Source organism: Pyrus communis, chromosome 14 (genome assembly GCF_041283825.1).
Source record: "Pyrus communis isolate YQ-2024b chromosome 14, ASM4128382v1, whole genome shotgun sequence".
Taxonomy (NCBI): Eukaryota; Viridiplantae; Streptophyta; class Magnoliopsida; order Rosales; family Rosaceae; genus Pyrus; species Pyrus communis.
In genome coordinates this window covers 3,302,357-3,329,998 of record NC_142578.1, presented here as the reverse complement: position 1 = coordinate 3,329,998, position 27,642 = coordinate 3,302,357, and the positions used below count along the sequence as shown (strand labels likewise).

The window sequence follows — 27,642 nt, the reverse complement described above, 5'->3', positions numbered from 1 at the left end:
GATGTTTATCTAAACTGAAGATGCTTCGGGAACGGCTAATTCTACGGCAATAGTGCTGTTTATCCAAGCTGAAGATGTTCGCTGGTTGCCTTCATAGTGCTGTTTATCCAAACTGAAGATGTGTTGGCGGAAAAAAGAAAAAAAAAAATCTCAAGATGTTTGAGAGGTTTTGCGCAGGGCAGTTGTGTGTTGAATTGGAGGTCTTTGAACTGCACCCTCCTTTCTTTATTTATAGCAGCAAAACCCAATCCTAACCATACTCGAACTAGGACTCCTTACCCCAATCCATCTTATCTGGGCCAATCCCACTTCTATTAGGATTTTGAATTCAACCTCTTACTAGGCCATATTCACCTCCACTTTCCGGTATCCTTATCTGGCCGAGAATCCTTACTGCATCAGGACTTAACCACTTCATTCATTTGCTTCGCAATAGGGCCCACCTATTTCCTATTCATCTGGAATATTCTTTTCTGAACAGGGCTTGGCCGACTTTTAGTTAGGCGGCCTATGAACTGGCTGGGTAGAAATCCTCGAACAGAGCTTCTGGGCCGAGAACAATTCCATATTCAGCCCAACCCAATAATTTTAGGTCCAAACACGTACATACTCAGATTGGATGGCCTCAAAAGGTTTTATTGTCGATCAAAATCTCAGTAATAAGAAAGACGACACAAATTGTCATGGCCATCCAAGTGATGAGGAGAAAACAAGGTTAAAGAAAAGAAACAAAAGAATTGATCAGTATAGCCAGCAATATATATAGGTTTAATCGTTGCGTAGACAGAGGAAGAGGGTTTTTATAAAAGAAAAAAAACAAATTTTCTTCAATAATACGTAGTACGTAGTATTTAGTGGGACGAAAGATCAATGGCCGAGATTGAAAATAAAATATTGAATAGTTGTGAAATAAATTTAACGGCTAAAACACTCGTAACACTGAGTGTTAATAACATTGAAATCATGTACACCCACGAAAAAGAGCAGTTTTTCTTTCATTGTATGTATCACTAAGTAGTCCATAAAATCAACGATGAAATCTTACATATAGAAATCTAATGGAACTTTCCAACTGTAAATTCTTTCATAAAACTCGTAGCCGAACCCATTTGTACAATTGGTGTGTATAGATTAATATGGTTAGGGTTGAAGTGTTAATACGTAAGCAACGTTGTAGAATAAAAAATATATATAATATAATTCAAAAGATCTTAAGTACCAGCAAAAGCATCTGGTTAATCGTAACGACGCTATAATTTTTGGTTTGATTACAAAAATGCCGCAATTTAGTGTCAACAGCTAATTAATAACTTTAGGCGGAGCTCAACACATAGGCAGTCTGCAGTCAGCTAGGTTTACCTTTACCTTTTGTATACAAGACTGGTTACAAATAGATAGAGGTTGGCCGTTGGAAAGGGATTTTACCTGAGGACATGGACTAAAGCTCATCAACTATGCTAATTGAGCACCATAATATGCTGATTTGTATTCAACAATGTAAACAAACTTAACTTTGTCCTTTGAAAAAAAGAATAAATAGAAGAGGATTATGCTTAAGACGGGTGTAAGTGCAACTACCTCTTTGGCACATAAGGACAACAACTAAATTACCTCTTTGGCACATAAGGGCACCAACTAAATTACGTATACAAATAGCCCTATTTGGCATATGGGAGATTTATTTTATTGTGTTATTCTCATTTGATAGGAAAGGGATCCTCTCCGGATCTCTTCCACCAAATCCACCCAATTAGAGAATCCGGACCCTTGAAATTTGATTTAACGTCTAAAATTATTATAACTTTTAAAGGAAGTTCCTGTTTTTAGCCGTTAGATCAAATTTCAAGGATCTGAATCCCGTAATTGAATGAATTTGGTGGAAAAGATCCGGAAAGTATTTATTTCCATTTGATAGGGATAGGAGAGTATTAAACATGAGGGATGTGACCGAGGCAGTGTTTTGCATGTAGGTGTCAAGTGGGCTTTGTTCCCCTTGTCCGCAAGCCAAATCCTGGTCATACGAATATTTAAACTAGGATATTTAACCAAGAGGGGATTTCGTATGTGCTGCATCTCAGATTACGACATTCGCTTACCGGCGCTAAATTGCGGGCCGGTCATATGGACATCCATTTTGGGGTGCGGTACTCACCTTCTTTTGGTGTTCCAAAATTGTTTGCCGTCCAGAGACGACTTTATCAATGATAATTTGGTTAAGTACTATATATTTTCATTTTCTTGGTTCTATATTTATGTATGAACAATACTTGGCTACTTAAAGATGAATAGGAACTCTTACTTAAAATTTCTCAAAATTGTTCATTGTCAATTTATAGAAGTTCGTGTTAATAATTAAAACCGTTCATATTATAAATCACCCTATAAAATTCTTCTATGAACAAAATCAATTAAAACTAAGGTTGTTTAGTCATCAATTTGTTTAAAAACAAATGAATGGTATTGGTAAAAGCATTACGAACCATCTATGTATTTTCTACAGTAGATTGACTAAACGACCTTAGTTTTAATTTATTTTTTTGCAGAGACGATCTTGACAGTGTGATTCATAGTATGAACGGTTATGATCATAAGCACAAAGCTCTATGATTAAAACACTAAGAGTTTTAAGTAGAAGTTCCTACTCATCTTTGAGTAGCCAAGTATTGTTTCTTTATGTATACTAACGAGCAACATTAACATCGTCTTTTTTTTTTCAAATAAAATAAAATAGAATACAAATAAAATTTGATGAGTATTGACAAATGATTTAGGCTTATTTTTAGTTATGCACTATGAAACTCGATGTTAATCTCACTTTGTTCCCTGTAACTCAAAAGTCACTACTTTACTATCTGAAACTCAAAATTCGCTTCACTTTGCGCCTTGGGACTCAATTTTGATCCCAGTTTGCTCCCTAAAACTTTGAAAGTCGTTTCTACAAAACTCAAAATTCGCTCCATATTAGCTTAGATATGTTAATTTCTTATGTGAGTTCGATTTGGGCAAGCCAGGCTAATCAATTTCTTTTTTATTTTTTTTATCTCTTCAATTTCTTTTAAACATAATATTCTCAAATTGTTGAATGTTGAATAGTCTTATTGCACATGTGAAATAATCTTATTGGGTATTGGTAGACCTGGCAAACGGGTCGTGTCTGTCGTGTTCGTGTCGTTTTCGTGTAACACCTGTTATCTTAACGGGTCGTGTCGTGTCACACCCGTTATCTTAACGGGTCCTTAACAGGTCATGTCACTTTACCCAACGGGTAAAGTGACCCGACCCGTTATGACCCGTTAAGAAAAAAAAATATTTTTTTTAAAATTTGCACATACCACACATTGCGACATAAATATTACTTGAAAACATTAAAACATTTCTCGTTCAAGTACTATATCTACACTCGAAAATGAAAGCCTAATAAAAAAAATAATACATACACTACTAATCTATTACAAATATTAAATGTGCAAGGATAAAGAGTTTTTGTTTTTAAGATTGACTAACACTTAGAGTTTATTTATACTTTTATTAAGTATAACATAAGATTTTGTGGTATCCACTTGTGTAAATATTTTAAATTGAAGATCGAATTCATTCATTGTATTCATATAGGGTCAAGGAGTGTAGTTATAAAAAATCATCAAAATCGGAGTTAAAATAACCGTTAAATCGTGATTTTTCGTTTATAACCGTTGAAAAGCTTTGTCCCGTTACTTGATCTCTGAATGTTTTTTTTTTGTGATTTTTTGCTGATGTGATCTCCAAGCATATACAAACAATTTTGACGGTTTGGATCGTTGAAATTAGTTTTGGAGAATTCGTAAAACGATAGATTGACTAACGCTTAGAGTTTATTTATACTTTTATTAAGTATAACATAAGATTTTGTGGTATCCACTTGTGTAAATATTTTAAATTGAAGATCGAATTCATTCATTGTATTCATATAAGGTCAATGAGTGTAGTTATAAAAAAATCATCAAAATCGGAGTTAAAATAACCGTTAAATCGTGATTTTTCGTTTATAACCGTTGAAAAGCTTTGTCCCGTTACTTGATCTCTGAATGTTTTTTTTTTGTGATTTTTTGCTGATGTGATCTCCAAGCATATACAAACAATTTTGACGGTTTGGATCGTTGAAATTAGTTTTGGAGAATTCGTAAAACGATAGATTGACTAACGCTTAGAGTTTATTTATACTTTTATTAAGTATAACATAAGATTTTGTGGTATCCACTTGTGTAAATATTTTAAATTGAAGATCGAATTCATTCATTGTATTCATATAGGGTCAAGGAGTGTAGTTATAAAAAATCATCAAAATCGGAGTTAAAATAACCGTTAAATCGTGATTTTGCATTTATAACCGTTGAAAAGCTTTGTCCCGTTTACTTGATCTCTGAATGTTTTTTTTTTGTGATTTTTTGCTGATATGATCTCCAAGCATATACAAACAATTTTGACGGTTTGGATCGTTGAAATTAGTTTTGGAGAATTCGTAAAACGATAGATTGACTAACACTTAGAGTTTATTTATACTTTTATTAAGTATAACATAAGATTTTGTGGTATCAACTTGTGTAAATATTTTAAATTGAAGATCGAATTCATTCATTGTATTCATATAAAGTCAAGGAGTGTAGTTATAAAAAATCATCAAAATCGGAGTTAAAATAACCGTTAAATCGTGATTTTTCGTTTATAACCGTTGAAAAGCTTTGTCCCCTTACTTGATCTCTGAATGTTTTTTTTTTTGTGATTTTTTGCTGATGTGATCTCCAAGCATATACAAACAATTTTGACGGTTTGGATCGTTGAAATTAGTTTTGGAGAATTCGTAAAACGATAGATTGACTAACGCTTAGAGTTTATTTATACTTTTATTAAGTATAACATAAGATTTTGTGGTATCCACTTGTGTAAATATTTTAAATTGAAGATCGAATTCATTCATTGTATTCATATAGGGTCAAGGAGTGTAGTTATAAAAAATCATCAAAATCGGAGTTAAAATAACCGTTAAATCGTGATTTTTCATTTATAACCGTTGAAAAGCTTTGTCCCGTTTACTTGATCTCTGAATGTTTTTTTTTTGTGATTTTTTGCTGATGTGATCTCCAAGCATATACAAACAATTTTGACGGTTTGGATCGTTGAAATGAGTTTTGGAGAATTCGTAAAACGATAGATTGACTAACACTTAGAGTTTATTTATACTTAGATTCACCACTTCTATTAATTTTCATTTTTCCCTCTCTTTTTTGTTTCCTTTTCAACTTTTTCTTATCATTTTCACTTTTCCCTCCAACATCTTTCCCTAATTGAATTCCCTCACTTTTTTGTTTTATTTTCAACTTTTCTTAACATTTTCATTTTCCCTCCATTTTTTTTTTCAAAAAGGGCGGCAAGTTGGCAAATGGCAATGGCAAGAAATTGATTATTGAAATTTGAGAATGGAAACAAATCACATATGAGTCCTGACGCATCAAATTTCAATGGATGCAAAATCATGCAAATATGCAATGCATGATCATGCATATTAAATTATTAATTAATAATTATTATAGTTTTTATAAAATTTAATATATATATATATATATATATATATAATTAGTATAGATAGACTTAATATTTTGGGGGTATAATTATTATAGTATATATAATTATTATAATTATTATAAATTTTATAGTTAATTTAATATATATATATATTTATTATAATTTTTAGGGGTATAAAATTGTAAAATTAATGTATATAATTATTACAGTATTTTTTGAGGGTTATAAAATTATAAAAATAATATTCTGCTTATCGTGTATCGTGTTTACCCACGTGTATACCCGACCCAACCCGTTATCTTAACAGGTGCTTATCGGGTTACCCGATAAGACCCGATTCGTTATCGTGTCGACCCAAACACCTGTTAATTTCGTGTCGTGTCGTGTCGGGTTATCGGGTCGTGTCAGAAATTGCCAGGTCTAGGTATTGGATCTCACATATGTTTTAGGAGACAACTTGTAGGTTTCAGGGAGAAGAGAGAGTCCACAAAGTTTCAAGTAGATTACTATAAGTTTCAGAAAGCAAAGTGATGACTTTTAGTTATAGGAGGCAAAGTGAGATTAAAATAGAGTTCAAGAGGATGTAGCTAAAAATAAGCCAATGATTTATTTCCATTCTTTTTCCTCCATATATGTCTACAGTATACTAACTAGCTAGGGGGCTTCTTATTGGAGCAGTTCTAGCATGGAAACCCTCCCCCCAAGCAATACACTATGCTATCCACCTAGTGAACAGTAACTGCCCTTAATAAACAGTAATCGCCTTTTGCATTTCCACCGTTGCACTTCAATAGCTTTGGCAATAGGCAATAAAATATTAGTATTTTTTTGGGTAAAGTACAAAAAAACTACCTCAACTATTGGTATCACGACACTTTCATACCTCATCTTTTAAAATTGACAATGTCATACCTCATCTTTAGAATTTGGTCCAATGTTATACCTTCTGTTACTTGGCCATTTACATTTCAATTAAATGCTGACGTGGCTTGATTCGGGGCCCATTTTCTATTAAAAATCATTAAAAAATAAAAAAAAATTATTTAATATTTTTAAAATATTAAAATAATAAAAAAAGTAAATAAAATAAATAAAAAAAACAACCCTTAGTTCGTCCCTCCCCCTCCCTCTCTCCTCTCTCTTCTCCCCATCTTCATCTTCTTCCCCCGACTTGCAACACCACCCCCCCTAAAAAAAAAAAAAGAAAAAAAAAAGAAATAATTCCAATTTGTCTTCCCTCTGCACCCACCCTCAGTTTGTCTTCCCCCCTCCTCACTCCCTCTTCTCCCTCCTGCAACCCCCCCCCAAAAAAAAAAAAAAAAAAACCCCAGATCCCATCGGTGGGAAGATGGGTGCGCGAAGAAGGTGGATGATGGGTGCGGAAGAGGATGTGGAGAATAGATGAGAGTGGTGGATTTGGGGTTGGCAGGGGGTTGAGTTTGGAGGGGGGGGAGGGGGGAAGGGGACGAATTGGGTTCGCTTTGGATTTGTTTTTTTTTTCTTTTTTTTCTTGTTCTTCTTCTTTCTGGGTTGCAAGGGGGACGAACTGGGTTGGATTGGGTTTTTTTTTCTTCTTCTTTCTGGGTTGCAAGGGGTTGTTGGGCGGGGTGGGGGGGAGGGGAGAGAGAGATGGGAGGAAGGGACAAATGAGGGATTTTTTAAATTTTTTACTTTTCTTTATTATTTTAAAAAATATTAAATAATTTTTTTTAGTTTTTAATAGTCTTTTTATTAATTTTTTAATAGAAAGTGGGTTTCGAATCAAGTCACGTCAGCATTTAACTGAAAAGTAAATGGCCAAGTAACGGAATGTATAACATTGGACCAAATTCTAAAGATGAGGTATGAAATTGTCGTGACACCAATAGTTGAGGTAGTTTTTTGTACTTTACCCTATTTTATTTATTTATAAAATAATACAAAATAATTTTATTTGTAATTTCGGATAAGATTTTTAATTGTTCTCGTTGCGCCATGTGCCATTATCCGAAAAGTTATAAAATAATACAAAATAATTTTATTTGTAATTTCGGATAAGATTTTTAATCGTTCTCGTTGCTCCACTTGTCATAAAATCCGAAAAGACAATTATTGGTGATGGGATTTCCGATAAGATTATTAACCAATCACGTCGCACCACATGTTATAATCTGTTTACAATCTTTGAGGATATATTTTCATCAAATTTTTAATGAATGACGGCATGCCACATGACATTATCTACAACCAAATCCTTTCTAAATCCTCCATATAATCCACCATCCATTCTCACAAATTTCACACCAATTTTCTCAAGATCTCTATTATTATTCATAGTTTCTGCTTTATTCTTCACCAAAATCTCCATCATTATTCATAGTTTCTACTTCTTTCTTACAATGTCTTCTTCTTCCTCAAGGATGATGTGAGAAATCGATCAGCAAGAGGAAGAATTGTTTAACCAATTCTTTGTCAGTAGCAATTAAATACGGAATATGGATATGATCATCGTGCGGACATATATTCATATTTAGCACCTCTTTTCAATGTTTCTCCATTTTTTGCTGCTATGTACGAGGTCTTATACGGTAAACACATGGTTTATGTGTGAGTCCTATCGTTTCGTTTTTCTACAATAAAACAAGACACCTACTAAGAAGAGACTCGTACTAACTATAACATTAACATGGTATACTGAATGCTATTAGTATTGACAAATGAGATTGGATTAGGTACGGTGATGGAGTAAGAAAGTATAAAACTCACCTATTCGGAGCACCAACCGTCATATAAACATGTTTTCCAAAGATCAACAAGTTTATGTTCCAAGCAGAATAGCAGATGAAACCTTCATCCTAGACTAGCCCATTGTTGATATTGTAGGGGCCAATTCTATAATGGCAGTTCACGGAAAGTCTCATACTAGAGTTACAAGCTATGTTGTAAGCGTAATTAACCGTCCCGACACTCTCGGTCATATAAGCCAACTTGTCCAACCCATGGTGGCTGCACTTGAGTCGTGGGCTCAAAATTTAGAAGGGTAAAGTCAAATCATACGATGAAGCCAGGAAGGTAAATTAACTATCAAAACAATAAGTGATGAAGGAAATTTGAAGTTCTACTCTAAAATCAATATCTTTTTTTTTTTTTTTTTTTTTTTTGAACATAACCAAAATCAATATCGATGTATAGGAAAATGTATTTGTTTTGTAGTGGGTACTACGTAAGTGACACGTAAAACAAATTAAATATGGTTGGAAACAATCTTAAGAGCATATAATAGACTTGCTAAATGAGCTTCTAGCTAAAATAGAAAGAAATTGAAAAAACTCATCTCCAATCACAATTCCTCTTCTGCTTTTAAGATGACTAATCTTCAGCGAGCTCCTAAATCTGGAAAGGGAGAAAAAAGCTCCTATAATTTTTAGTTAAAATTTGATTTGATGAAATTAAATACATGATTGAAGATGCTCTAGAGACGCATATGATGTTTGATATAAGTACAGAAATACTTCTAGTTTAGCTATTTTTTTACGGAGCTCAATGCATATGTATTTAGCTAGGTTCATCTTTACCTTTTGTATTATAGGCTGGTTTACAGAAAGATGGAGGTTATTTGATGAATAGTGAATTTGCTTGAGGGCACCGACGCGTGCTCAAATTTTTTGTCAAAGCAACATTTCATTTTAAAGAAAAACCATTACAAAGCCCAAGAGCATATACGGATGCTTACATGGGAGCATAAAATTGCTTCCTACAAAACAAAACTATATTTTTTTTATGTTTAACCTTTTGATACCGACCAACCGAATGCTTATATAGGAATCCTTTATTAAGAGGGATTCTCAATTTAAAAAAAGAAATAAAAATGTGGACATCCTCTTGATTGTTAGATTTGATTTTAATAAAATTGTGTGACCTGTGATTTAATCTCAACCACACAATTTCATTAAAGTTAATCCAAAAGTCAAGAGGGTGTCCCCAATTTTTTTTTGAAAAATAGGGATCCCTCTTGTTAAAGGGCCTGTTGTAACATCACACATCGACCAACGGAGAGGGGGTGATGTGCCTTATATGTACATGCCCACCTCCATATAGCACCAGACCTTTTGGGAACTCAATGGCTTTGGGTTCCATCGGAACTCCGAAGTTAAGTAAGTTCAGGTGAGAGCAATCCCGTGATGGGTGACCTATTGGGAAGTTCTTATGTGAGTTCCCAAAAACAAAATCATGAGGATATAACCTGGACAAAAAACGGATAATATCGTGCTACGGCAGAACTGGACTGGGATGTGATACCTGTGCTTATATATATAAATGTGTAGATCATTAAAAATCAATTATAACAAGAAAAAAAATGGTTAATAAGACACGTTCCAGATTATCAATTAATATTAGTATCAATCATAACAAAAGGAAAAAGCTAATAAGACACGTTCCAGATTATCAATTAGTCCAGACGGGTTAAGTGTATTTTTGCTCACCTCTTAAAATGTGGATGATGCTTACACCTCATTGATTATCGTTAGATTAATTTAAATTCTAAAATTGTGTCTTAAATCAATTAAATCAAACCAATCCAACGACAATTAATGCAGTGAATATCACCCCACTTTAGAAGATGAGCAAAATTGCAATCAAAATCCTTCCTATTTAGCACATAAGGTGACCAACTAAAGGATAAGGAGTAATATCACCACTCTTTAGATTTCTTTAATTCAAAGACTAGAAATTAATAAAGGTATGTAAAAGAAGAAAAAAAATGTGTGAAAATTATTTCCTAAAATATAAATTTAGCCCAATATTTTGGCACAAGCTTTAATTGTGTAATCTCATTGGAGAGGAGAGTATTAACAATAACTTTTGAAGGATGTAATTGAATACATATTATTGAGAAAATTGTAGCAGTTGTTCCTCAATTTTAATCCAATTGGAGCAGTGACCCCTTAACTAAAAATCCATGACTATTGGTCACTTAACTCATGAAAACGTGCAGCTACATATGGTCATTTTCATCAACTCTGTTAGAATTCTATCAAAACGAGTCATGTCGGAAGAACCATTACTACAATTGGGTTAAAGTTAAGGGACAATTGCTCAAATTGTGTTAAAGTTGAGGGACCATTTTTCAAATTGGGTTAAAGTTGAGTGATCATTGCTACAATTTTTCTCATTTTCTTTTCCATATTTGCACCTTGATTCAGCCTCATGTGCGTAGCACGTAACTTATTTTGACAGAAGTTCTAACGGAGTTGACGAAAAAGACTATAGTTGCACGTTTTGATGAGTTAAGGGACCAATGATCATGAATTTTTAGTTGAGGGACCAATACTCTGATTGGGTTAAAGTTAAAAGATTATTTCTACAATTTCTTCTATCTTATATAGTTAATTTATCACGTACTAATTGTCTACTGGATAAATAGTGCATTTTTATATATGTGACGCACACTTACTAGACAGTAACACCACACTAGGACTAAATAATGGTTGTATGAGATATTTTCTCATTGTATGTGGGTATATGAAATTGTCAGCATGCTAATCCTCGTGATGCGAGTAATCAACTCGGAATCTACCACAACTCGACTATAAAGCCCAGAGGGACTTTGGCTTTGGCTTAATTATCATATTTGTTGGGACACAGCATGACTATTTCTATGGGAGAGTGGGTGGCCTTGGTTTTGGGAGGTTTTCCATTGTTGGGGTTGCTATTGTGGTGGTGGAATGAGCTTTGGTATGTGCTGCCTCTCAAACTACGACATTCGCCTACCGGCGCTAAATTGCCGCCCGGCCACATGGGACTTCCATGCTTGGGTGAAATCTTCACCTTCCTTTGGTACTTCAAAATTGTTCGTCGTCCTGACGACTTTATAAATGCTAAGCGGGCTAAGTACGATTCCATTTCTTTTTTGTTCTAAATATGCATGTATGCTAACTAGTAACATTAACATTTGGAAAAGAAAAGAAAAAACTGGTAACATTAATTAACATGAGAGTATTAAGTGCAATATATATTGATGAGTTTTGACAAATGATTTATTTCCATTCTTTATATGTATACTAACTAGCATCAACATGATAGGATTAAATGTTTGAGAATAAATTAAAAACTATTTTATGCTCTTGTACTTCTGGATATTTTGTCATAAGATTTTGATGATTATATATTTGGGTATGAATCTAACAACTACAAACTTCAAAGTATGTGATATCTCGAAAGCCGGAGCATATATTGTAGTTTTGACAAATGAAACTAGTTCAGGTACGGTGATGGAGTCGGAATGTATAGAACTCACCTCTTTGGATCACCGACCATCATAGCATGCTTCCCGGGAATCAACAAATTTGTGTTCCAATCAGATGAAACCTTCATCCTAGACTGGCCCAATGTTGATATTGTAGGTGCTAGTTCTATAGTGGCAGTTCATGGAAAGTCTCATACAAAACTTAGAAGCTATGTTGTAAGCGTAATTAAGCGTCCTGACGCTCTCCGTCGCATAAGCGAACTTGTCCAACCTCGTATGGTGGCCGCGTTGGAGTCATGGGCTCTGAAGGGTAGAGTCAGAGGATATGATGAAGCCAGGAAGGTAAATTAACTATCAAAACAATAAAGCAATAAGTGCTAGTCATGCAGGTGTAATATTTTATCAGAAAATATCTCAGTGCAATTAAAAATGTAATCACTCAATATGAATTATATTTTATTCTATCAGATTCTCGGTGCAAGACTTTTTGATATCTTCAACAATTTTTCATGTTTCATTATGTTTACAGGTCACATTTGAAAATATTGGGAAACTATTCGTAAGTTTGGAGCCGGGGCCTCTCCTTGATACCATTGATAACTTGTTTACCGGATTAGTCACTGGAATTAGGGCTCATCCACTGAACATTCCCGGATCGGCTTACCGCCATGCCCTTCAGGTTTGAATCTTAATGGATTTTGGTATAACAACTCCACTGATTTTTCAATATATATTCAGACCATATTGTAAATAACGTGCATGCATGCTAACTATATGAATGTGAATTTGCAGTGTAGGAAAAAGCTTGAGGACATTTTCAGGGTGGAGCTAGAGAAGAAAAAAACTCTAAAGGAAGGGGTGACAAATGATCTAATGGATGGGCTTATGCAGATTAAAGACGATGAAGGCAATAAATTAAATGATCAAGAGGTTCTAGATAACATTGTCAGCCTTGTTGTCGCTGGATATGCATCTACTTCACTATCAACAATGTGGTCTTTATATTATCTCGCAAAATACCCTGACGTCCTCCAAAAGCTCTGCGTATGATCATAGCATATCACCATAGTCTCATAATTTTACTCCAAAAAAGAAATATTCATGTTCTTTAATTATGTTTCATCTTAACGCGGTTCTCGTGATCTGTGATCATAGGAAGAGAATATGGCTATACATGAGAGCAAGAGTACTGGGGAGTTTATCACGTATGAAGATGTTTTAAAAATGAAATACACAAACAAGGTACTTCATCTGTATGCATTTTGGGATTTACCATTTGTTATATATTGATGCAATGAGCTTATAGCTTAATTTACTATAGTACTGCATCCGATGTTCTGATCCCCCCTCCTACTAACGTTTGTATAAAAGAGAAAAGTCATTCATTACAGTATCGTTATGCATCTCTCGCGATACTCCTTGTAAAAAAGAATTAATCTCAAGCCAAAATTTTCATATAATGATATACAGGTGGTGGAAGAAACAATAAGATTGGCCAACATTGCAGCATTTGTTTTCCGATTGGCTACTAAGGAAGTTGAGTACAAGGGTAAAAGAAAATGTAAATTATGTTTTTAATTACCATCGGCACTCATAATTTTTTTGTGTGTTTATAACCAAATTGGTTGGTGTAGGTTATAAAATACCCAAGGATTGGAGAGTGATTGTTTGGGTTCGATATCTCCACACAAATTCAGAGAATTTTGATGATCCCATGTGCTTCAACCCAGATAGATGGAATGTAAGTCAATATTTCTAACACGATAAATTAATTGGAGATAATTTACAAATTCATTAATGCGTGTTATTTCACTCCTTCAGGAACCAGCTAAGCCAGGAACATACCAAGTTTTTGGTGGTGGATCGAGAATATGTGCAGGAAACTTGCTTGTCAAGATACAACTTGCAGTATTTTTACATCATTTGTCTGTAGGATACAAGTAAGAAAACTTAATTTGTAGCTTGCCTTATATCTTATATGCTATTGAATCCTTAACACAGTATAGACATCAGTCCTGAATTTTATGGTGATTGAAATTTTTTAGGTGGAAATTGGTCAATCCAGATGCTGAAATGATTTATCTTTCACATCCATCCCCAGTTGATAAGGTTTATATCACGTTCAACAAAATTTAGAAATCCATTTTCTCATAGCCTGATCCATATGTATGGCTTGACATCTCACCGTTCTATTTTCCCAAGTCGTAGGCCTGCTTTGAACTTCAAAAATAGAAAAAAACTAAAGAAAAGGAACTAGGATTATTTCTATGTATCTTTTTGGTTGTGAATCATGTAATGTATGTGTTTTCTAATTCTTATGTTCCAACATTTATTTCCTCTATAATGATTTGGAACTCTTTTTTTTCCCTCTCTCTATCAATATAATTGAGTACATCTAGCCTGGTGTTCATATAGGATTTTTTGCGTGGAAAGAGGAGTTATATTCTACGATTGGGTGTGTATAAATGAACTAGGTTTAAGGTTGAAGCGTCGTAAAGTGACACGCAGAACAAAATAAAATATAGTTAAAAACAATCTTAAGCGCATAAAACAGTCTTCCTAAATGAGTTTCTAGCTAAAATTTAGAAAGAAATTAAAAAAACTTGTCTCCAATCATAGTTCCAATTCTGCTCTTAAGATAATAAATATTCAGAGAGCTCCTAAATCTGGGAAGGGAGAAAAGAGCTCCTAAAAGAAAAGTTTTAGTTTAAATTTGATTTGAAAATTACATACATGATTGAAGATGCTCAAGAGACGCATATGATGGTTTATCTTTACCTTTTGTCTTCAAGGTTGGTTTACATAAAGATAAAGGTTAATCGATGAATACTGAATTTGCTCGAGGCCACCGACGCAAGCTCATCAACATTTCATTAAATAAAACAAACATTACAAAAGTCCAAGTGCATATACAGATGCTTACAGGGGAGCAAAATATAGTTTCCTGCTAAACAAAATTAACTTTATTATTTGTTTGTTTAACCTTTTCAAACCGACCAAATGTTTATAATATAAAGATAAATATTAAGGAAACTCTCTTAAAATGAGATTTATGTGCTAATATTAAAAATATTGTGCAAAAAATATGAGATTACTCGTCTATAAAATCCCTATTTTAAAAGGATCTCCTCAGCATTCTCTAATATAAATGTAGAGATCATAGAAGAATTAATTATAACAAAAAAGCTAATAAGACACATTAGATTATCAATTAGCTAAAACCGGTGAAGTGCATTTTCACTCACCCCCTAAAGTGGGGGTGATCCTCATCCCCCGTTGATTCCAATTAAAAATTAATTTAAATTTCAAAATTCATGTCATGAATCAATTAAACCAAACTAATTAAACGGTAATCAATGGAGAGGTGAGCATCACCCCCACTTTAGAGAATGATTTGAGCTGACCCTACCCACCACATAATTTCTAGCTTCGCTATTGAATCTAACAAAAATTTCGAACTGATTCAGAGAGAAAGATAGAGAGATCCTGTCGAAAGAGAGATGAGAAGTAAATGGAAGGTGGAGTCAAATTCAGAGATGTTAAAGTGTTGCATTTGAAAATTGGGAAGGGCTTGAGATTTAGTTGTTGTTGGCTTAATTTGAATAGATTGGACTTGGCGGTGCAGATCGAACACATTTGAACAGAGTAAATCGAGAATTCACCAGACGAACGTGATGTCTGAAATGAATCGATCTGACCCACAACAGGTACGCAATGCACATTGGCTGACCACAAATCTAATTTAACCCACAATGCGGGACCGGCTTTATCCGCCGGATTGTCGACGTCTTCTTGTCCCGTTATATCTGCTTTACCAGCAAGCGGTGGTTTGTTCTTCATTTTTTTCAAATTTTGAATTTGTTGTTGAATTTGGAGTGGTGGTTTAGAAAAACACACAAAGGAGGGTGGGCTGGGGTTGCAGACTTGCAGTGGAGTGAAGGTAGGGGAATTCATGGTGCGGTGGATTTGCAATTTTTAACTAAACTTATTCTTTTAAAGTTGAAGTGTTGATTTAGTTCTTGAACTATTATATCAGTGAAAATTAGGTTCCTAAATTATTTTTTTGGTAAAATAAATCCCTAAATTCATTAAAAATTGATAATTTCATCCATACTATTATATTCAAAGTTATTTTATCTAATTTGTCATCAACTTAAGTCACTTGACACACTTTAGAGTGTAAAACCGTCTTTTTTTTCACCTACAAGCCTTTGACATTACATATAGGTTGTACATTTAACGTCTAATTTATCCTCCAAAGTTAACTTCATACACTATTTGTTTATGTAAAATTACCAATCTATCTTCCAATGTGTATCACATGTAAGTAACATGACTTAAATTGACGGAAAATTGAATATAGTAGCTTCAAATATAATATTAGGGATATAATTGGCAGATTTTTATAATTCAATGACTGATTTTTTTGGGAAAAAAATAGTTTAGAGACCTAATTTTCACTCAGGTGATAATTTAGGGACTAAATTGCCAGTTCACTTTTTTATATATAAATATTTTCTTTTCTATATAATTAGAAAGATTTTTTACTTATTTAAGTAATTAGTTATAAGGGTTAAATTGTCAATTTATTAACAGAACTTTGACTGAATGAGCTATGTGAAAGTGAATTTAAACCTGAAGATGTGTTAGTATAATGTCTCAAACGTGAGGCAGTTTTGTGAAAATTTGATAAACCTCAAGAGGTATTGGTGTAATTAACCCACTAAAAAACTAATAAAATTCAGATTACCAATTAACTAAGACGGGTGCAAGTGCAACTTCCACTTTGGCACATAAGGACACCAACTAAATTAAGGGCTAATTTGGTATTATCGTGCTTTTTAGAAAAAAAATATATATTTTTTTGTTGTGCTGTGAAAAACAAATGACTATAAAATAAAGTTGTTGAGTATTTGGTAAATTTTTTTGTAAAAGTGTTTTTAATAAAAAAAATGTAGTGTTTGAGTGTTTGAATAACTTTTATCTAAAGCTGCTATGATTATGCTAAATGACTAAAAAGCATATGGTGTTGAATGTAATATAATAAATGTAAGGGAAATGTTGTAATTTTGTAACATATGCGAGGGTGTACTTGCCCTTTGAAAATTACATGAGGAGAGTTCACCTACATGCTTAAAAAAAAAAAGTTTTTTTAAGAAGCATGATAGACCTTGCTTCTACTTTTCTAGTGCCAATGACATAAAAAATTTTGTTTTACCAAACATATTTGATGTTCCAATTTTTTTGTTTTGTCAAACGATAGACTAGTTAGATTAGATATTAGATTAGAGAATCGACAATATTCGAACCCACACCGTGGTGCAAGGGCAACACTACTCTACATCATTATGATAGAGACTTACTTGCGATATTCCAAATTTTTTTAATAAGCTGTTTTTATTTATTTATAAAAGTACAACAACCCAAACCAGTCCTAAGGTTACAGCTAGCCCTATTTGGCATATATAGGAGATTTTTATTGTGTTATTCTCATTGGATATGAGATGAGAGTATCAAACATAATCTTTCAGTAGGTATCATCTGGGGTTTATTCCCCTCGTCCACAAGCCAAACCCTGGTTAGACTAATATGTAAGAGCAACTTCAGCGTTGTAAAGGCCTTCTAGGGTAACTCACTATTGAATCCACTCACTGAACAGTAACTGTGTTTTGCATCTCCACTCCTAAATTGAATGGCCATGGTAATAGGCAATAAAATATTAATATTTTTTTCCTTACCCAATCCATCAGACATCCCCATCACCCTTTCCCTTTTTCCCCTCATTTGATCGGTTCTTCCTCTCTCTCTCTCTTTCTCTCTCTCTCTCTCTCTCTCTCTCTCTCTCTCTCTCTCTCTCTCTCTCTCTCTCTCTCTCTCTCTCTCTCTCTCTTTTCTTTTTATCTCTCTCTTCCTTTTTCTTTCTTTCTCTCCCTCTTTTCTAGCTCACTCTCGTGAGCTCTCTTCCTCCTTCATCTTCAAACCTTCAACAAATCAAGCTCAAAAATAATATTTTTGGAATCCTTGGAACTCAAGGAACCTAACCATGGCCTTGCATGCCGCATTGGTGCATGGTGCGAGGTCCTACCATTGAAGCTGAGAGCTTGAGCTCTCAATCTCGAACCCAGGTGATGTTTCTATCACTATCTTGTGTTCTTGAGCTTTAAATCCTGTTGCGTTGCAATTCTTGTGGTTTAATTCGAGGGCTTAATTCCATGCATGCATCCCATTCTTTTTCCAAATTCCAACAAAGGAAAACGGACAAATTCGAGCCGTGTCACCCTTAGGTCAGCCACACATCACACAACCCTCAGGCGATGGATTCCTGCCTAGCCTGTCCATTGGGCCTCCCCCGAGGCCCATTGCCCGCATGGGCTGGAGCCAATTGCTGGGGCAATTGGGTGATTGGAATCGCCGGTCCATCGGGCTAAAGAGCACGCTGGAGTTGCTCTAAACTAGGACATTTAGCAGAGAGGAGCTTCGGTACGTATGTGCTTCCTTTCAGTCTACGACATCCGTTTATCGGTGTAAAAAGGTATTACTTAGAAACTCACCTTATATATTTACATTTTCATTTTGAATGACATATTTATACATACATATTTTATTGATTTAAAAAATAATAAACAGGTTAATTAATATATATTTTTAGACTTTTAAAAATAAAAAACATATGACATTTTTCAATAAGCCAAATCAGAACGAATATATTAGGTACTCACTAAATATTATCCCGTGCTAAATTGCTGGCCCATCACATGGGACTTCCAGTTTGGGGTGAATTACTCACATAGTATGACTTATTTCACTTCTTTTTGTTTTATATATGTATAATAACTAGTAACATTTAACACGTTCTTTTTCTTTCAAATAAAATAGAATTCGAATAAGTTTGCTAGCCCCCTTGTCGGCATGCTGACCTGGTATTACGAATAAATCACCTCGGAATCTACCACAACCATATAGCCCAGAGGGACTTTGGCTTTGGCTTAATTATCTTGCTTGTTAGGACACATCATGAGCACTTCTATGGGAGTGTGGGTGGCCTTGGTTTTGGGAGCTTTGCCATTGTTGGGGTTGCTCTTGTGGTGGTGGAATGAGCCTTGGTATGTGCTTCCTCTCAGACTATGACATTCGCCTACCGGCGCTAAATTGCCGCCTGGCCACATGCATGGGACTTCCATTTTTGGGTGAAATATTCACCTTCCTTTGGTACTTCAAAATTGTTCGTCGTCCTGACGACTTTATCAATGCTAAGCGGGCTAAGTACGATTCCATTTCTATTTTGTTCTATATATGCATTTATGCTAACTAGTAATATTAACATTTGGGAAAAAAAAAAAAAAAAACTGGTAACATTGACAGGGTAGTATTAAGTGCAATATAGTGATGAGTATTGACAAATGATTTATTTCCCTTCTTTATATGTATACTAACCAGCATCAACATGATAGGATTCAATGTTGTTGAGAATAAATTAAAAACTATATTATGCTCGTGTACTTCTGGATTTTTTGTCGTAAGATTTTGATCATTATATATTTGAGTATGAATCTAACAATCACAAACTCCAAAGTATGTGATATCCCAAAAGCCGGAGCATATATAGTAGTTTTGACAAATGAAACTAGTTCAGGTACGGTGATGGAGTCGGAATGTATAGAACTCACCTCTTTGGATCACCGACCATCATAGCATGCTTCCCGGGAACCAACAAATTTGTGTTCCAATCAGATGAAACCTTCATCCTAGACTAGCCCAATGTTGATATTGTAGGTGCTAGTTCTATAGTGGCAGTTCATGAAAAGTTTCATTCAAGAGTTAGAAGCTATGTTGTAAGCGTAATTAACCGTCCCGATGTTCTCCGTTGCATAAGCCAACTTGTCCAACCTCGCATGGTGGCTGCGCTGGAGTCGTGGGCTCTGAAGGGTAGAGTCAAAAGATATGATGAAGCCAGGAAGGTAAATTAACTATCAAAACAATAAAGCAATAAGTACCATGCACGCATATATGATATTTTATCAAAAAATGTCTCGTGTAATTAAAAGTGTAATAATTTTATTCTATTAGGTTTTCGGTGTAAGACTTTTTATTATCTTCAACAACTTTTCATGTCTCATTATGTTTACAGGTACATTTGAAAATGTTGGAAAACTATTCGTAAGTTTGGAGCCGGGGCCTCTTCTTGATACCATTGATAACTTGTTTACTGGATTAGTCACTGGAATTAGGGCTCATCCACTGAACATTCCCGGATCAGCTTATCGCCATGCTCTTCAGGTTTGAATCTTAAAGGGTTTTGGTATAATAACTCCACTGATTTTTCAATATATATTCAGACCATATTGTAATTAAATAACGTGCATGCATGCTAAATATATGAATGTGAATTTGCAGTGTAGGAAAAAGCTTGAGGACATTTTCAGGGTGGAGATAGAGAAGGAAAAAAAACCTAAAGGAAGGGGTGACAAATGATCTAATGGATAGGCTTATGCAGATTAAAGACGATGAAGGCAATAAATTAAGTGGCCAAAAGGTTCTAGGCAACATTGTCAGCCTTGTTATCGCTGGATATGCGTCTACTTATCTATCAATAATGTGGACTTTATATTATCTCGCAAAATACCCTGACGTCCTCCAAAAGCTTCGCGTATGATCATAGCATATCACCATCTCTCATAATTTGACTCGAAAAAATAAACATTCATTTAATTATGTTTCATCTTGACGCAGTTTTCGGGATCTGTAATTGCACGAAGAGGATATGGCTATACACAAGAACTATTAAGGGTACAAGTCAGCAATACAGTTAGAAATATAGTTAGCAAGTTTGTTAGTATTTGATTAGAGTTGTGTAATCTTCATTCTTTCAGTTAATACAAATCATATTTCTCTCTCTAAACTCTCTCTCTCTAAGATCTCTGTGTTCATCCCTCTATTCATTGTTCCTTCTTGATTTCCTCTTCAATTCCCAAACATTTCAATGTAGTTAACAAGAACAAGACCGGGGAGTTTTTCACATATGAAGATGTTTCAAAAATGAAATATACAAACAAGGTACTTTATTTGTATGCATTGAGGGATTTACCATTTATTATATAATATTGATGCAATGAGCTTATAGCTTAATTTCTGTAGTGCTGCATCTGATGTTCTGATTCCCCCTTCTCATAACGTTTGTATAAAAGAGAAAAGTCATTAGTATCGTTATGCATCTCCCGCGATACTCCTTGTAACAAAGAATTAATCTCAAGCCAAAGCTATTGCACTTTATATAATGATAAACAGGTGGTGGAAGAAACAATAAGATTGGTCAACGTTGCAGCATTTGTTTTCCGATTGGCTACTAAGGAAGTTGAGTATAAAGGTAAAAAAATGTAAATTATGTTTTTAATTACCATCGGCACTCATAATTTTTTCTGTGTTTCTAACCAAATTGATTGGTGTAGGTTATAATATGCCCAAGGATTGGAGAGTTGTTTGGGTTCGATATCTCCACACAAATTCAGAGAATTTTGATGATCCCATGTGCTTCAACCCAGATAGATGGAATGTAAGTCAATATTCTAACACGATGAATTAATTGAAGATAATTTACTCATTAATTAATGGGTGTAATTTCACTCCTTCAGGAACCAGCTAAGCCCGGAACATACCAAGTTTATGGTGGTGGATCGAGAATATTTGCAGGAAACTTGCTTGTCAAAATACAACTTGCTGTATTTTTACATCATTTGTCTATAGGATACAATTAAGTAAGGAAACTCAATTTGTAGCTTTACTATTTACTTTTTATGCTATTAAATGTTAACACACTATAGACATAATTCTTGAATTTTATTGTGATTGAAATTTTTTAGGTGGAAATTGGTCAATCCAGTTGCTGAGATGATTCATCTTTCACATCCATCACCAGTCAATAAGGTTGACGTCATGTTCAAGAATATTTAGAAATCCATTTTCTCATGAATGAGGATGCTCTCCGGATCCTCTTTGTGAGGATCATAAAGATTCTCAAATCGTGTTCGTTCATCGTATATCGTGTGGTTAGAAATCATTGTAAATACTTTTATTTAAAATTAAACATGAATAGTACTTGATGAAAATTGATCGCACGATGTACGATGAACGAACACAATTTGAGAATCGCCGGAATCTTCACAAAGAAGATCTGGAGAGGGCCTCATTCTTTTCTCATACCCTCATCCATATATATTGTTTGACATCTCGCACCGTTCTGATAGTCAACTAAAAGTGAAATCACTCAACATAAATTATATTTTATTTTATCAGATTTTCGGTGTGAGACTTTTTACTATCTTCAACAAATTTCATGTTTCATCTATGTTTACAGGTAACATTTGAAAATATTGGAAAACTATTCTTAAGTTTGGAGCCGGGCCCTCTCCTTGACACCATGGATAACTTGTTTACTGGATTAGTCTCTGGATTGAGGGTTCATCCACTGAACATTCCCGGATCGGCTTACCGCCATGCTCTTCAGGTTTGAATCTTAAATGGTTTTGGTATGATAGCTCCAGTGAGTTTTTTGGTCAAAAATCCACTAATTAAGTAACATATAATTTCAATATATATTAAGTAACGTCCATGCATGCTAAATATATGAATGTAAATTTGCAGTGTAGGAAAAAGCTGATGGACATTTTCAGGGTGGAGCTAGAGAAGAAAAAAACCCTAAAGGAAGGGGTGACAAGTGATCTGATGGATGGGCTTATGGAAATTAAAGACGATGAAGGCAATAAATTAAGTGACCAAGAGGTTCTGGATAACATTGTCAGCCTTGTTATCGCTGGATATGCAACTACTGCTGTATCAATAATGTGGACTCTATATTATCTTTCAAAATACCCTAATATCCTCCGAAAGCTTCGGGTATGATCATAGCATATCACCGTATTCTAATAATTTGACTCGAAAAGAGAAACATTTATGTTCATTAATTATGTTTCATCTTGACGAGGTTCTCATGATGTGTAACTACAGGAAGAGAATATGGTTATGCATAAGAACAAAACTGGGGAGTTTATCACATGCGAAGATGTTTCAAAAATGGAATACACAAACAAGGTACTTGATCTGTATGCATGCTCAATTTACCATTTATTATATAATTGATGCAATGAGCTTATAGGCTTAATTTACAGTAATACTACATCCGATGTTCCGATTCCCCCTCCTAATGACGATTGTATAAAAGAGAAAAATCATTCATTACTGTTGTTATGCATCTCCTGCGATACTTCTTGTAACAAGAATTAATCTCAAGCCAAAACGATTGCACTTCATGTAATGATATACAGGTGGTGAAAGAAACAATAAGACTGGCCAACATTTCAGCATTTTCTTTCCGATTGGCTACTAATGAAGCCGAGTATCAAGGTATAAAAGAAAAATGTGAATTACGTTTTTAATTACCATCGGCTCGTATAAAAACCTTTGCGTTTATAACCAAGTTGGTTATTCTTATAGGTTATAGAATACCCAAGGATTGGAGAGTGATTGTCTGGACTCGATATCTCCACACAAATTCAGAGAATTTTGATGATCCCATGTGCTTCAACCCAGATAGATGGAATGCAAGTCTCAACATTTCTAGTAAGGTAAATTGATTAAATATAAATTGCTAATTAATGAGTGTAATTTTACTTTTTCAGAAACCAGCTAAGCCTGGAACGTATCAAGTTTTTGGCGGTGGATCAAGATTTTGTGCTGGAAACTTGCTGGTCAAGGTGCAACTTGCAGTATTTTTACATCATTTGTCTAAAGGATACAAGTAAGGAAACACATTTGTCGCTTAACTATATATTAGATAAATGCTTTTAATTTGTTTTTGGACAAATTTATATGCTTTTTAATTTTAAATATATATGCAGTATACCTAATTTTATTGTGACTGAAAATTTGTAGGTGGAAATTGGTCAATCCAGATGCTGGGATGATATATCTTCCACTTCCATCAAGAGTTGATAAGGTTGATATCATGTTTAGTAAAATTTAGAAATCCATTTTTCTACAGAAATCTTTTTCCCTTTGGTTGTGGATCATTTAATGTAATTAATTTATGGGTGATTTTGTATTAAATCAATAAAAAACTACAATACTTATAGGGGTGTGATATCCACACACCATTTTTTACTTGTCACACATCCTTTTAATTTTAAACAATCAGAACAATGAATTAAAGAAAATCAAATGATAGAAATCAACAAGGGGTGTGTGAGAAGTAAAAAAAGGGTGTGTGGGTTAATCATGTATTGTGATACTTAAGTGCATATTTAAAGTAAACAAAAATTAAATAATTTGCCATTATAGCTGACACCCACTACAACTTAAATCTCTTTTCTCATATTTTTTTCTTTTATATTTTGGAATATGTCTATATGGATTCAAATAGTGTAATGCAGTGTCCATTTTTTGTATCTATTTTTTCACATTTGAATTCAGCTGTTACGGTGCAGTGTTTGTTTTCTAATTCAGTTTTATGTTTGGATTTAGACACTGGAATGCAGTGTCCATTTCCTAATTCTACTTTTTATATAAGTGTTGGCTTAAGGGCTGGGTGTGGAGCCAAAAATAATCAAGAGGCGACACATGAATTTTTGGGTGAAAATGACAAAATTAACCTCGAGGCACATTGGGATTTCTACGCGCGAGCAACGGAAAATCATCCCTCAATCAAGTCAAAAAGTGCCCAAAATAGGTATTTATTTGTAACCTATTTTATCCATCCCTATCAAATCTTCTCCACAAGGAAACCCCCAGATCATTCATTTTTTATTATATTAATTAGCTAATTAATTGATTTACTATCCAATTAATTTGCTAATTAACCACAAATCATGAACTTCACCCACAAAGCCATCCAAGTGGCCGGTCCATCTCCACCCAAAGAGGACGGCCACACCCCTATATAAACACCCTTATTCTCTCCAAAACTCAATGGACTAATAACATTGTGTTGACAACTAGCGACATCTTTAGTTTGGACTAATAGTGCTGGAGCTGTAGAATCAAGCGATCAAGAGCATCTTCAATTTGGACTAACATCACTGCCTCTAGTTGGTTGGTTGTCTATCTAACTCTTGGCAGGTGAAGAGTTTTTAACTTATTCAACGAAAGGGGACACTTCGTTAGCTTCCTAGCAAAGTGGAGTGTTCTATGATTGATTACTCTCAGGTGTATTTAATTTGCAGTTTGGCATTTAGACGGCTGGACCACGTTCACCATAAAAACACTCATCTCGTTTAAGTACCTATGTTGCTACAGAGTACAAAAGTCAGCAGCTTATTCGACACACCATGACATGTATTATGCTCGTTCGACCGAGCTAGGTTATGAGTTGGTAGGCCCGTATTCACAAGAAGGGGACATAGTTAGTTCATAGTTACTCGGCCTGAGCCACGTAGGCTAAGTAATTTTTAGGGTCAACAATAATATAAATTTTTTAGACCTGTTTTTGTCAATATTGTATGTATTTAAGAGTAATTTGAGTTTTTCCTGTAATGAATACTCAAATGATTTAATTATTATTTTAAAAAAAAAACTATAGAAGGAGATAAACACAATACAAGACGATTTTTTATTTTTTATTTTTTATGTATTTTGAGAAATATAAATTCGATTATAAATCGATATCATCCAATTCTTATAAGGTATGAATTGACAAGTTAAAATTAACAATCCGAACTACGATTATTTGATGCTGATAACTCAATTAATACATGGGATCGGATATGAATTTGACCAACCCCATCATGATTCACTTACATGCTTATACAAAACTGACGCATTACAAAAATGCCATTTAGAGAGACAAAATTGACACATGTGTGGACAGACTCTCTAATAGAGATATGACATACCATTGTATGTAGAATAATGCAAGTGTATTAGCAATTGTGTAAGTTTTATTTGTCTAAATAACATTATTGATTTTCTAAAGTAGATAAATAAATAACATTATTCATTAATATTAAGCCTAAGATCGAAACTGTTAATATTATAAATTACTTTCAAAATATTATCTCTACAAAAAAAATTATTAAAATATGAGATATTTTGTCATCAAACTATATAAAAACAGACAGACGAATTCGATAAAAACATTATGAATCATTATCTATTGCTACAACTGATTGACTAACCTTAATTTTACTCGAATTTTTGTAGAGATGATCTTTACGTACATATTGATTTATAGTATAAATGATTTTGATTATAAATACGAGATTCTGTGAATCGGTCAGGAAGTAAATTGAGAAGAAATTTCACTTCAATCTTAAGGAGGCAATGTTCTCTCTTTTGAAAAAGAATATTAACAGAATAGATTGTCATGTATTTTGTTTTAACGTTGCAATCCATCAAATCCTATAGGGACACAAGTAATAATAAGGACAATACCTGCAGGTTAATACTCATTATCTCATTGAGGAATCAAATCATATAATAGGACGCGACATGAAGCATTTTCAGCGGGGTTGGTATTCGTTTGTCTATTTGCTCAACCTGGTCAAACGATTAATCAACTCGGAATCAACCACAACTACATAGTCGAGTGTGGCACTGGCCTTAAGCGAGGACAAGAGCCAGGGGGGATTGATTTACATATTCTATAGCTAGACAGGGTCAAGGGACATACATGGATATCTCTATGGGAGTGGGGGTGACCTTGGTTTTGGGAGGGTTGCCACTATTGGGGTTGCTCTTGTGGTGGTGGAATGGGCTTTGGATATTGTTTCCTCTCAAACTAGAGGTGAATTTGATCTAAAATCGAGTTCGAAACACTATTAACTAGTGGTAATTTAGGATAGAGTGATCTAAAATTTGGTCCCAATAAAACAAAAATGATCTGTATATTAAGAAACTATTTGTAAGTTTGGAGCTGGACCTCTCCTAGATACCATTCAACATTCATGGAATTGCCTTTAACCATGCTGGTCAGGTCCTTAATTATCTTTAACTAATTTCACCACAAAAATCAATTGAGAGCTTTTAAAAGGACTATGTGTCCTTTGAGTTATTAGGCACAAATAGTTTCTTACATACACGTCATCTTGTTCCTTGGACTATATGTGTCTGTTGAGTTATTAGGCACGGACAGTTTCTTACAAGCACACCATCATATTCCATGTATATATATGGTCATTGACGCTTTTTTATTGTACATGCATGCATGTGGTGTAATTGTCAACAGGATACAAGTAAGGAGCAATCTTGTTACATCTTTATTAAATATATCGATATGTATTTTCGAATGAGCTGAACTTTATGTACTTGAATTTTTCAGATGGGAATTGATCAATCCAGATGCAACATCAGTTGATGGAGTTGATATCACCATTAACAAAATTTAGCAATCCATTTTCTCATAAAATTCCATTGATAAGGCTTCATAGCTTGTTGTCCTCCCTTACTTCCCAACTAGGTGGCCTCCTTTGAACGGGGGAAAAAAAAAAAAAAAAAAAAAAAAAACGCAAAAGAAAATTGAAGTCTCTATTAGTTATATAATCAAAACAAATCCTGCCTTCTTAGTTTAGGAACTGTCTCGGCCCCAAATGATACTTGGATGCAGTTTCGTGATTTTTTCTTCTAGAATCTGATAAGATGGTTGGAACTTTTGGTTTGTTCTTTTCAACTTCATGGTATCCCTTTTATGAAAAATGGGGTTAATGCTATGAACTCATAAAACAAGATTGATTATAATTTGGAGTTGTTTTTATTCTAACCATGAATGGTAATTGTTGATTAAGGAGAATATTGGCTTCGTTCTTATATATAAGGATTAAGTATTGAAAACTCTTCAATTTTTTAATGTCATTTTAAATTGGTCTCAACATGTT

At 34.1% G+C, this 27,642-nt stretch overlaps 2 protein-coding genes and 1 long non-coding RNA gene across 3 annotated transcripts; all 3 read left to right on the top strand.

Annotated features, from left to right (window-relative positions):
* The first annotated feature begins 11,185 nt into the window (after positions 1-11,185).
* LOC137712065 (ent-kaurenoic acid oxidase-like) lies at positions 11,186-13,921 on the top strand. The gene is made up of 9 exons (XM_068451210.1): positions 11,186-11,430; positions 11,803-12,127; positions 12,315-12,464; positions 12,578-12,829; positions 12,941-13,027; positions 13,256-13,334; positions 13,420-13,526; positions 13,607-13,725; positions 13,831-13,921. The coding sequence occupies exons 1-9, from the start codon at positions 11,186-11,188 to the stop codon at positions 13,919-13,921; spliced, it is 1,455 nt and encodes a 484-aa protein (XP_068307311.1).
* A 4,570-nt stretch (positions 13,922-18,491) lies between these two features.
* LOC137712038 (uncharacterized) lies at positions 18,492-21,159 on the top strand. The gene is made up of 5 exons (XR_015955853.1): positions 18,492-19,743; positions 19,914-20,062; positions 20,180-20,572; positions 20,772-20,839; positions 21,071-21,159. It is a non-coding gene; the product is annotated as an uncharacterized LOC137712038 (long non-coding RNA).
* A 94-nt stretch (positions 21,160-21,253) lies between these two features.
* LOC137712374 (beta-amyrin 11-oxidase-like) lies at positions 21,254-23,810 on the top strand. Its single transcript, XM_088684571.1, has 8 exons — positions 21,254-21,335; positions 21,643-21,706; positions 22,137-22,286; positions 22,424-22,675; positions 22,787-22,870; positions 23,104-23,182; positions 23,273-23,576; positions 23,711-23,810. The coding sequence occupies exons 1-7, from the start codon at positions 21,301-21,303 to the stop codon at positions 23,410-23,412; spliced, it is 804 nt and encodes a 267-aa protein (XP_088540697.1). The 5' UTR covers positions 21,254-21,300; the 3' UTR covers positions 23,413-23,576; positions 23,711-23,810.
* Positions 23,811-27,642: the final 3,832 nt, after the last annotated feature.

Coding starts and splice junctions, on each gene's coding strand:
- LOC137712374 (XM_088684571.1), top strand. CDS start 21,301: ATGATCCCATGTGCTTCAACCCAGATAGATGGAAT. Junction 21,336..21,642: donor TCAACCCAGATAGATGGAAT/GTAAGTCAATAT, acceptor GAAATTTTTTAG/GTGGAAATTGGTCAATCCAG. Junction 23,183..23,272: donor TAATGAAGCCGAGTATCAAG/GTATAAAAGAAA, acceptor TTATTCTTATAG/GTTATAGAATACCCAAGGAT.
- LOC137712065 (XM_068451210.1), top strand. CDS start 11,186: ATGACTATTTCTATGGGAGAGTGGGTGGCCTTGGTTTTGGGAGGTTTT. Junction 13,028..13,255: donor AAATGAAATACACAAACAAG/GTACTTCATCTG, acceptor AATGATATACAG/GTGGTGGAAGAAACAATAAG. Junction 13,726..13,830: donor CATTTGTCTGTAGGATACAA/GTAAGAAAACTT, acceptor GAAATTTTTTAG/GTGGAAATTGGTCAATCCAG.